This window comes from Lycorma delicatula, chromosome 11, assembly GCF_047948215.1.
Source record: "Lycorma delicatula isolate Av1 chromosome 11, ASM4794821v1, whole genome shotgun sequence".
Taxonomy (NCBI): Eukaryota; Metazoa; Arthropoda; class Insecta; order Hemiptera; family Fulgoridae; genus Lycorma; species Lycorma delicatula.
Genome location: NC_134465.1, coordinates 59682973 through 59696230, shown reverse-complemented (window position 1 = coordinate 59696230; position 13258 = coordinate 59682973). Strand labels below are relative to the sequence as shown.

The 13258-nt window shown below is 27.0% G+C and overlaps 1 protein-coding gene across 1 annotated transcript; it reads left to right on the top strand.

Moving 5' to 3' along the window:
* The first annotated feature begins 11684 nt into the window (after positions 1 to 11684).
* Positions 11685 to 12536, top strand: LOC142331950 (mitochondrial import inner membrane translocase subunit TIM50-C-like). Its single transcript, XM_075378002.1, has one exon. The coding sequence runs from the start codon at positions 11685 to 11687 to the stop codon at positions 12534 to 12536; it is 852 nt and encodes a 283-aa protein (XP_075234117.1).
* Positions 12537 to 13258: the final 722 nt, after the last annotated feature.

Genomic DNA, 13258 nt, shown 5'->3' with positions numbered 1-13258 from the left:
ATGATTTCTTGTTCTTACTTGTAGATAATTCAACAACTTCTTTTACTTTCTTCTGACTAAATATTTGTTTTTTAATTTGAACATCTATTATGTCACTGTGTTTTAATGATTCTTCATCCTTTTTTAGATTTTGAGCTAGTCGAGTATCATATTTTTTTGTCTGACTTAATTGTTCCTGTTCAACATGAACAATTGGTATTACTTTATGTTGTGATAATTTATCTTCGTTTTTATTCTCGGTTAATAGAGTGTTTTCTTTTCCTTTCCTACTATGGACTTCAAATATTTTATTGTGCTGTGACAATTTGCCAGTATTATTTTCATTCACGGATAACCGAGAACAATATTTTTCCAACTTTTGACTTGATTTTCTTTTTTTGTTCTGGTGTAATGATTTCTTACTACATTGACTCAAAGATATTTTAATATCTTTTATTTTGTTTTCTTTATTTGATTTTCTACTATTTTCTTTATCTGATACTTTCTCATCATCTTTTTCCACAAATTTCTCTTTCTTATATTCATAATCTCCTTTTGTTATAAACAATTTACTTGTAACAGAAATCTTTTTACTGGTAACAATTGTAGATGAACAATTTTCACTATCCACATTTATTTTATGGTTTTCATCATCATTAATTTTAGAATTTTGTGATAACTGTTTAGAATAAATTACTTGAGACGTCAAAATTTCATCACTATTTATAGTGCTATCTTTTGAATCAGAAATTTCACTCACACCTACCATATTTACAGACTGTGTTTTATTTGACATGGATGATTCAGATGAACGGTACATTTTTTGTGTCGGTGATGTTAAGTCTGCCGTACGATATTGTTCCATAGCACATGAATCAAGAAACTTAGTATTACTTTTATTTTGAGAGCTTTTTTTCTCATATGCTGTTAAATAATTCTCAAAATATTCTTTTCTTAAGTCATCTATACTTACAAAATAAGCAGTCGGTGAATCAAAAGGAGTTCTTCGGTAAAGTGGAAAAATTCTTTGAAAATCTATATCTTCAGCATTCTCCACATCTATTGAATTGGCAGTTGTTTTATTACATGAATCATTAACAACATTATCTAATAATGGAGGAATATTTTTTAATTGTTTATAAGCAGATGACTGTGATGTAATATTACGTGATAATTGCAATGACAAATTTTTACTACTCAGCTGCGAAGATGGTAATAGATCTTCAGAATTATCACTTTTGGTATTGAAAGAATCCATACTGTCATCTGAAAATTTAGTTTTGTCAAAATATGGAAGATTATTGGAATTTTTATTTAACTCATACTGTGCAGGTAAATTTGTTATCAGTGAATCATAACTAATTTGTGATGTCTCCATATCTGAATTTTTATCTGGTATGATTGCTTTGTTTAAAAACTTACTGTCTGTAAATTCATCACAACTTAATTCAGTACAGTTTTCAGATTCCTTATTTAATGTAATATCATGATTTTTATCCACAGAAGATATGCTAATAATACTTTCAATTGATTTTTTAACACCGTTAGATGAATTCTGTTCAGAAATATTTTCAACTTCTTCAGTAGAACCGGTTTCAAAACTTAAAAATTCTTTTTCACGGCATAAAATATCACTTTCTTTAAATTCATTATGTTCTTGATTTTTTAACTGTGTGGGTAAAGAGATGTCATTTTCAAATGAAAATTGGCAACTATTCTCAAATTTATCATTTAATAATTCATTCTCATGTAATGATTCTTCTAAAAGTAATAAACTAGTATTTGGTTCTTGCACATCCTTATAACTTTTATTATTTATATCAGTTTGTTCAGGCGATTCAGTCTCTTTATCAAAAAACATTTTATCAGGTTCAATTTTTTGTTGTTTATTTAAGTCATGAATTTCATTATCATTAGTAAATTGAATCTCACTATAATCACTTTCTGAATTGTGACATTTAAACATTCTACTTTGTGATATAGCACTAGAATACGATAAATCAAAAGTATTGTCTAAACCATCGTTTTCATCATTACACTCTGCAATTGAAGTATTAACAAAATTATTAAATCTATTTAAATCTGTCTTTTTGTTTTTACTATTTTCATGAATATTTTCATTATTATTTGAATCTAATTTTCCTACAACAGATGATGATGATGATGGGAATGTTTTATGAAAAGCTTTTTTGGCCACTTCCTTTAAATCAGTTAGTTTAGGCACCAAAATAGTACCTTTTACAGTATTATTAATTGCAGAAAATGGTTGTGATATTACTTCATCACTGCTTGATTCACCATCATTAAAATCAATATTTTTCACTAGTACATTTTGTTCATTGTAGTTTTTCATTTTATATTTCTGATTAAAATCTGTCGTTTCATTACCCACTAGTTCAGGTACACCTGTACAGTATAACTTATCATTTATTTTTTTATTTATATGTGAAATGTTTATATCCAATATACAATCGTTGTTATCTCTTAAACCTCTTAATAAATCAATATTTTCAAATGAATCTTGTTGAAGTGATGTATCACTGATTTTTTTCGATAAACTATCAGTAATATGAGAAAATGCAACATTTTCTGTATAATTGCTATTATACATCTCATTTTTATCAAATTTTTCCAAGAAATCTTGACTGTGACTATTAATACTATTATTCACACTATTTAATTCATCATCAAAACTATCAATAAACTCAGATACATCTGATCCGTTTTTGGAGTCATCTCTAATAACAATGTTCTCATCATAATTATTTTTATTTTTTACAATATCTTTATTTACACTATCAACCGCACAGCCTAAATCATTATTTTCAATATCATCAGAATCGCTTAAAATACTTATTGTCGATTCATTTTCAAAATCAGAATGATATCCTTTTTCATGAACTTGTATGGAATCAAAATCAATAAATTTATTTGAATTACTATGTTTAGGTAATATATTTTTATGAATATTCATTATATTGTTACAATCAATTCCACATTTAACAGAGTTGTTTAGATCACTATTATGAACTTCAGCAACAACTGTAAATGTATTTCTAGCTTTTAATGACGTTTCTTCAATTAAAGAATCAGAAATATCATAATTTTCAACAGAAACTGGATTTTCATTAGTCGTTTCATTCTTATCTTCAGTTTTCTCACTAAAGGTATCATCATCTTCACTACAAGAACTAAAAAATTTATCATCATACGCAGGTGGGTAGTGAAACATATTAACGTCAGAAAATTGGACTTTTTTCTTCAGCGTATTATTTTTTAATCTAAATGATGATTTTTTAACATCTTTGTTACTGTACTTCTTTATATTATCCTGCAATTTTTTCCCACCACATTCAGCAATATTTTCACAAGGTAATGAATTTTCTTTATCTATGTTAATAAAATTATTAGATTGATTTTTATCATAAGATATAACAGAAGCATTATTTTTATCTAAAACATCTTCAAATATTTTAAATTGATCTAATAATTTTTTATTGATACTATTCTTCTTATTACATTTCTTTTCAATGGACAATACATTTTCAGTAGGGTGAGTTTTTCTTTGTTTTGATGTGTATGCTTTAAATAATAAATCACTTTGTTCAGAAAGTTCGTCGTACAATTGTTCACTTTTCAAATCATGTTTTACTGAATTAAATACATTTCTTTTTATTTTTACATTCATCTGTTTGCTGTAATTTCTGACATTACTATTATTATTATTACTACTACTACATCTAATTTTGCTTGATTTAGCTCTGGCAGTTTCTTTTAATCGTTTAATATTTTTAAATTTATATTTCTTTCCATATTCTTGTAAAAACTTTCTGAAAGAAAAAAACCTATGTTTACTCATACGGACAAATAATGTATTTTAAATTATACATATAATGGCAATAGTATATTGAACCATTTATTTACAAAATCAGACTCCTTAACTCTATAAAATAATTGTATTTAGTATATTTATATTATCTGAAAATACTAAATTTCAACAAATTACTAAGTGGGTCTTTCCATTTAATCGGTATAGATGTTGTCTTAAAACAGTTTATAAATTTAAACAGTTAATAAATTTAACTATCTATTTTCAATACAATCCCCAGCTTCAATTATACATTTTTCCTAACGCTCTTGAAGTCTCAGACAGTTCTGTACATTGACATTATTACTTACTTGTTACTGTGAAATATGACTCAATTTATTGATTTTTTGAGGGGCGCAAACAGAATACCTGATGGGGAAAGAATGGTCTAAAAGATCCTCCAAACCTAATTTTTCAATTGTCTCAAATGTTTATTGTATAGAGCGCGGATATTATGCTGAAGCAACACACCTTAGTTTAAGTTGCCTACACATGAATCTAGTTTCATTACGACTATCTAGAACTTGGCTTGGAACCCCTCACAAGTTTTACAGCTGCCCACTCTAACTGATAATTGAAAAAAAAATCAAGTTAATTCTTACTTGCATTATACAATTTTCTACCGTTTTTTCTGATTCCCTTAAATCAATTCATCAGTGAAAGATTCTAAAATTGAAATTTCAATCAGTCATCTCCAGATCGATTATAAATAACACTTGTTTGGCTATTTTTCAACAGTTCAAATTAATTCATAATATTTACAAAATTTATATGATGTTTACTGTACTGATGAATTATCTGAGAATAAATTTACACACCCTGTACACTAAAAATCACATCAACAAATGTTGCTCTTCTTTTAAGAGGACTTCATCTGTTAAGTAGATGGGGGTACCCGCTATGAATGTCATCTTCAATGCTAACATGACCATTACTAAAATGCTTATGTCAATTGTAAACCACTGTTTTGTTCATTGCAGATCCTCCATATGCTTGATCAAGTAGCATTAATGTCTATTACTTTGATTTTTTAAAGCAAAATACAAAATTTGATATTAGTGCAATGTTCAATCGCTGAAATTTTTACTACTTCAACATATATGTTATGAAATAAATAACTTTATTATAGTTGTGTGCGAAACAGATAACATATGATGCAGCTAAACTGACTACATAATACAAAAAACTTTCTTATGACTGCTATATTAAACTGTACAAGGAAATTACAGGAATGTTTTAGGCATATCTTAATCACAATTTAAATAAAATTATATGAAAAAAACACAAATCAAAAGGATAAAAATTAAACCTGCTCTTCTTTTTGGTAAAATCTTAAGATATATGCTCAGGATGCATTCAGTAAAACATTTCAAGCAATGGAAATTAAAAAAAAAAACTGTACACAATTTTCACATAATCTTCTTTTTTTAAATTTAAACAATGGTTCCTTCATCTATTATATAAAGTTTTTTTGATTTAATCGTTATGAACGAATTTAGTATAGTTTTCAGAAAACAAAAACCAGAATAAATAAAAATTGGAAAATTGTTGTACAAATTACTTTTTATACATTATTTATGTATTTAAATTTTGTTTGTGTATTTTTTCACAAAAAAAATCTCTGATTGATAATACTAAAAAGTGCTTACAAATGAAAATGTTAAAAACCAATGCAACAACTCTTCTACATAATACTTGATTCCAAGCTTCAAGTAATAATTCTTTAAAGTTTTATGAAATTCGTTTAACCCCTTACACTGCATCATCTGACAAACATACTAAGCAAATGGTAAAATGGCAAATAGTAAGAGGGATTAGCTTTGTTTGGTTTATAAAATTTAAAAAGAAACTATTTTCACAAAAAAACCATACCAATGATTAATTATATATTTTATTGTAGATTTAATAATTATTTTACATTTCATGATTTTTTTATGATAAAATTATGTTTATTGCTATAATTACGTTTACTTACTTGGATAATTCTCCACATATGTTTGGAATACCAAGTTTTTGGTATGTTTTTCCAAGTTGTTGCGTTTTATCCAAGAATGGAAAATGAACTTTTACAACTGCTAACTGTACCCTAAATATATTTGTAAACAATGGATTGCGTTTTGGTTCTGGTAATAAAAAATGTTGGGCCCAGAGATGAACAGGAGGTTTAATTCCTTCTTCATGCCATCTTGGATACTTATCTTCATAATAGTCTTCATCAACATCTAAAAAAAAATAAAAAATAAGTTTTTCATACAAACTAAAAAAAATTTAATTCCAGATTAATACCAATACAAATAAACAGAAAACCAACAATGACATATACTCTCATTCCCAAGATCTTAAACCACCCAACCATAAGTGAGCTGCTTGGTTTTAGAACCATGACCTACAAAATACTATTCAATACACAACATATTGTACTGAGGAATTCAACAATATAAATTTGGATGCAATTTATATTAGTGTACATATACACATATATATGTTTTACATATACTATATGTAGTTGTACATATAGTATATGTACAACTATATATTAGTTGTACACTAATTGATATACTATGCTCACTTAAAATAATTACAAATATGTATGTAAAACAAAAGATAAAAAATACATTACCACTCAGAAGGTAGCTTACAAATTAAAAAAAAAAATTTGTACCCAATGTGATTTTTATATTCAGAAAAACTGACTATACACATAGACAAAAGCTATTTTCTGGAAAATGTATACTGAACTTTTTACAGACTGTACATTATAATAAACTGGTCAAACAGGATGGAACCTAAACAAAAATATAAAGAATAAGTATTCTTAAGTAAGGCCTCTTATGTAAGGACTAAAGTCCTTACATAGCAATTTAGTCAACATGTGCCGACCATCTTATAGAGACAAATCACAGATCCATCAAATTTAAAAACTTCAATTTTCTTCGTATGAAAAAAGAAATGATCACATCTTAATACGCTTGAACATAGATATGAAATTTTCAAAAATCGATAGTTTAAAATTATTTTCATGATAAAAGTACAGAAGAATTTTATCAGATAATTAAATCTGTATTAAATAATACAGATTTCAAAAAAAAAATTATCTTTCTCAAATCACTTGGATGCAACATTAAGTGACAAATACCAACTGAGAAGCGTCTTTCATGAATTTCATCTTTAAGTATATGTATATCTTTTAATGGAAAAAAAAAACTTGAAAATTACAAACTAAAATATTCCTTAATAGATTAATAACAAATTGTGCAATTTTGTAAAACAGTTATGAGAGAAGCTGGAAGTAAAACAAAAAAAAAAAATCTTGCCCAGTTACGTGCAATAAGATCGCTGACAAACCACGCTTCTAACTTGCCCCATTCAAATTTTTCAACCTTAAATTGGGCATATCTCAAGAATGAGACTCAACCATCATGAAATTTTCATATGCATAACTTCAGATTTACTAATACACAGTTGTTATCTAATTTCAATGAAATTGATCTGGTAATTATGGAGATTTTTGAGCCACAAAATTTTATACATAGGCCTACAAAATAAATATATAAGGAAACCACAATTTAAGTGAGTGGTATTTTTGTACTCTTCCTCTTAACTCAAAATGTAAAAAATGAGAAGACAAGAGGAAATAATAACTGTTAATAAAGGGATCTCATAACTGTTAATAAAGAAATAAGACATTATAACTCAGTTATCCAACCAGAAATACTTTACGGATGCGAAACCATATTTGGACCGTACCAGACAAGGTTTACTGACAAATTGGAAAAGATTGAAAGACAGATTCTACGACGATGCATTGGGAAAAACATTAAAAAAGACGGGATTTGGAGAATTATTCCAAACGAAGAGATTTACAAAACGATCATCCCGATAACTAATAAATTTAGAAAGAAGAGAATTTCCTTTCTAGGACATATTTTCAGAATGGAAGAGACCAGACTTATCAGACGAATAATCGAACTTTTCTGGAACAAGAAAAGCAGACCGAACTGGTTATACGAAGTATAGAAAGACATGGAGGAATTAGACATAACCTATGAAAACTGGAAACTATGAGAAATTAAAAAAACAAAGAAACAAGATTCCTTGTTTCCGGATGTACTCTGAGCCGGATGTACTCTGAACAAGATCTGAAACCCTTAGAAATTACTGGCAAAAAAGAAAAGCTGAAAAACAACAAATCAGCAAGAAAAGAAAGAACTTGCAAAAAAAAATGAACTGAAGTGATCCATTATGGTCTTAAAAGTAAAAAGGGATCTCACAGATTGAAGAAAAAGGTTCAATATTTGTATTAAAAAAAAACAACTGTTAACGCTAATAGAAATAAGTGTACAAAAGTACAAAAATGTAGAATACAAAAAAGAATTTGTTAAAAGAAATTAATAAAGTAAATAAAGCACTGAAGGATATTTTTTAAAGTGCAAGTAACAGAGATGGAAGTGTAAAGGGATTCCTACCAAAACTGAAAAAGTTACTAGTACAGAGTTACTATAATTAAACTAATTTAAATATATATATATTTTTTTTACATCCATCAATTTAGATCATATTATTACGATACAGTTAATTTTGGGTGCTTTAACTGATTTTCTGATACACTCACTGCTACATAAAATTTGCAATCAAAAGAGAATGCAACAATTACCCAAAGGAAATATTGAAACAATCATAATTATCTCCTGAACACAAATGAAAACCTTCTTACTTTCTTCACAATGCCTCTCTTGCATGTATATAACTAAAATATCACAGATATGTAATTAATTAATTTAATTATAGAATTCCCATGACAACATGATCTACTGCTCTGGTACATCTAATCTATCGGCATGGTACTGTCATTAAAAAATATACTGTCAGTTTAATGATGATACTGACATAACTGACATGCCAAAGTGCACTGTCTGTATTGTACTTTGGCCTCTAGTTATGGATATAGATGAGTATTGCATTAGTGTTTTCATTACTGTTTACAGAACTACAAAACTTTGTACCTAAATATATATGTAATATAGCTCAAATTGTTACAGTGGATGGCAAATATTATGCAGTATGACAATTAAGCACAAAATTATCAGATAGTGTAATTTTTGCGACTTGCTTTAAGAATTTCAGCTGTTTTGAACAATTGAGGATAAAAGGCTTAAAATTTTACCTAATAAAAAAGAAAATTCAATACAACTAATATTTAAGAAACTATTAATGATTGATAAAAATGTTAATGGGTGCCATTTCGGAATTTTCAAATTTATTTATTTTGTAGATGTGTTGGCTATATGCACATAAAATTTCATTGAATATCTCATTTGTTGTTAATTTGGCGATCATTAGCTTTGGCTAACACTTCCCGAGATACTCTGTATACACGTGAATCATAAATTAACAATGGTGAGAAGAGCCTACATAAATAAAAATATACTACTACTGTAAGCAAATGTAAAGAAAACTTAATTTTAATATGACAGGAATTATCAATATTTAACAAGAAAACACATTTTTTGGCTGTAAAAATTATACATTACATTTATAAATGTAAATGTTAATATTTAAAATTAAATTATTTAGTTCATTTTTAAAATTTTGGGGTAATTTGAATCAACTGTTAATTGTGTATGTTTTACCCACTTCTTAAATTTGACTCAAATTCAGTTTTTGATAAATTGAAATATTATTTTAACAGCATTCTTCATTTTTGCAAGTATTTGTTACACATAAATATAAAAACTAAATAAAACTTATTTCTTAGTACTGACTCAACAATGATTTGTAGGTTAAAGTTAAAACTGAATTCTGCTACTATAAAGTGATAAATTTTGGTCAAAATAGTATAAATTCCTTAATTTTATATTTCAAATGCATTTTATAAAATGTACAGATTTAGCTGAAACTACTTCATTTATAGTTTATAATTATTATTTTCAATAAATCATTATAATATCTGAAATTTTATAATTTTCTAAACTTTGAAATGTTTAAAAATTTGGTTAACAGTAACAAAAACAGGCTTCAAACAACTACATCTAAACCATTGGCCATTTGAAAGAAAAATAATCTATCAAATCAAATCTCCAACTCTGAAAATCTGTCTAGAAATTATAGTTCATAAGTAATATGAAATATTGTTAAAATCAAAAGATTAAACAAAATTGTGGTAACACCTAACACAAATAATCCAGTCAAAAAATAGCAGGAAATTTAAATAAGTCCTTAATTTGAAAAATAAATAAATAGATTTAATTAAAACTACCAAATAATTATAAAAAATATGGATAATAAAAAATGTAATATGTAAAAGCAAATCACTGTAACTTACTAAGTAACAAATGCACTCTTACATATTAATAAAATAATTTGTATACATGAAAGTATATAGGCAAGTAAATACAAAATGAAAAATCTTAAGTGTTTATCATAAGAAAACGCCAAATAAAATGATTACAGTACTGTTCTTTCTAGTTTAGATGAACATACTATTTACTCACATTATAAAATATATGTTTATCTTACCTATTTCAAACATTGATGTTTCTTTCTATTATTTTGTATTTTTCTTTAAAAGATATGGGACATTAAATATTATGAGTTGAATAGGATAACTAAGTATTCCGTTATCAACTGCCATTAGTTTATATCAACCAATAAGGCATTGCATGAAGCAGAGATAAAGTTTTTACACAATACTGCGAATTCTGTGTAGTACGTGAAAATATTTAAGCAGAAATTGTTTAACACAGTTAACTCTGTCAGTAAAAATGCACTCTATTTATCAGTGTAAATACAAAACTGTGTTGGTTTTCGTCTTAATATTTATTCGTGTTTCTTTTTACATATCAATATCTGGGCAAAACTGTGTTAGTTTTCGTCTTAATATTTATTCGTGTTTCTTTTTATATATCAATCTCTGGGCAAAATTTAATATAACCGCTACTAATCGAACAGTGTATCTTACCTTCTTCAAACATTTTCCTGCGAAAACTGTGGATATAGTAATGATAACTAATACGTCCGATGGCTTTTGAACCGTTTCAATTAAATACAAATATTTTTTTAATCTCCGAACGTTTTCAATCCAACACAAAAACAGAACCGGCAAATTGGGACTATGAATTACCCACAATGCATTACTACCAAAGAAATACAAAAAAAAAACATTTGTATATTCCTTCTTTTTTATCACATGTAAAGAACGTAACTTGAAAAAATATTGTTGACAAAATTATAGTTAGTATTATGTGATTTAAGTTAAAAAAATACTACACTATCATAAACTGAAAAGACGATATGTAATATAAATATGGCAATACAATAAATATAATCAAGAATATTATTAATCGAAGTATTAATTTCGATTATATAAATTTCAATTAGCTGTAAATACTAATTATGTTTGAAATCCTTAACAGTTTCGTATTGTTAATTAACATTAATTTACCGCTCAGACTTCTAGCATGTAGTTTACATTAGTGTAAAAGATGATATTAATTATTTATTGATATCGATAAACAAAATGTCGGTCTTATGTGATGTTAGCATTCGTCTTTGTAGAACCTTACTCGCAACTAGGACTTGTAAAACATTACTAGAATCAATTAGACAAAAAAGGCAGAAATACACGCTTAACTGTAGTACGTTACCTTCGTTATTTGGAAATAAAATATCACCTTTTTTACCTTCGCCATGTTTTAGTACAGAATTAAAAAATGACAATTACACAAGTAATAAAAATAAAAATGAATACCTGTATGAAGATGAATTTATAGAAGAAGAGGAGGAATTGAAGAAAAAACGGGATGCACAGTGGAAACAAATGAAACTGGCATTGATTCTAATGAGTTCATTTTTTGGATTTTCTTTTTGTTATTTGTTCTATATTTTTGGTTCTCCTAAGAAAGATGATGAAGGTAATTTAATTGAAGATGAATTTACTTCACTTCCACTTCCATCTCAGTTCTTTAAACGAATGTTACGGGAGATTGATTATTACAATAAAATGATGAGTCAACCAGTTACAGATAAATTACTGCCAGACCCATTATCTCCACCATATTATCAACCGAAATATACATTAATATTAGAATTAACTGATTTATTAACACATGCAGATTGGACTTATCAAACTGGATGGAGGTTTAAAAAGAGGCCTGGTGTAGATAAATTTCTTGAATTAGTTACAATGCCGTTGTTTGAGTTAGTAGTTTTTACTTCTGAACAAAGTGTGGCTGCATATCCGTTATTAGAAGTATTGGATCCTAATGGGTATATAATGTATAAACTAAGCAAAACTTCTGCAGAATTTAGTGATGGACATTATGTAAAAAATTTAGATTGTTTAAATCGTGATTTAAGTAAAGTAATTGTGGTAGATTGGAATGAAAATGCAGTAAAATTTCATAGAAATAACGCTCTTATAATTCCTCGCTGGACTGGAGAAGATGATGACACAACTTTAGTTGATCTTGCTGTATTTCTTCGAACAATAGCTGCATCTAATATTGATGATGTGAGAGAGGTACTTTCATTTTATGGTAAATATGAAAATCCAGTAGAAGCATTCAGAGAGAACCAAAGAAAGTTGCTAGAACAAATGGAAGAAAATGAAGAGAAAGAGAAAAAGAAGGGCGTTAGTTTAGCATCAAAATGGGCCGATAAATTTTTAAAGCAACAAAACCGTTTTAAATGAAACAACTTCTTTGTTATGTTGCTGCAGTTAACAGTTGATCAAAAATAAGCTGATACTTAACATATTCTGTGAGATATTTCTTCACTTCATTTATGGTATGCTTATAAAAAGGTACATAGCTTAATTATAACAAATTTTTATGTTTATAAATGAGTGAATATTAAAACTTAATTTTACTATTAGTTTATAACGCGTGTTCTGTCAAAATCATAAATTTAAAAAAATTTCTGTTGTATAAGTGCTTAAAAAATGTGCAAAGTAGCTATTTTTTCTGATAAATTATAGAATATTTCATAAAGAATTTTTTCCTAAATTTTTGTTAAAAATGTTAGAATTTGTTATATGTATGCAACTTAGTTTTTTGTGATAACAAAAATATTGTAAATCATAACATAAATAAATGCATATTTTATAAAATGTACTAGTTTTCATGGTATACTTAGGTAATAAATTAATATAAACAAAATCTGAAAAACTTCACTATTTGGTGTTCTGTAATAAAACAATTTTTTTCTGAATTATTCCGAAATTTCCTTACACCAAATAATTTTATTTTAACTCATCACAACATAAAGCTAGAAGCTTGTATTATGAGAATTTTGTAATGTATGAAAAATGTTGTGCCTGTTAGCATTTTCACACCGAATGAAAGGCAGAGATGCAACCACTTTGTCAGAGAGTAATTATTTGTGGCATTGGACAAGGATAATATAAAATTTGCC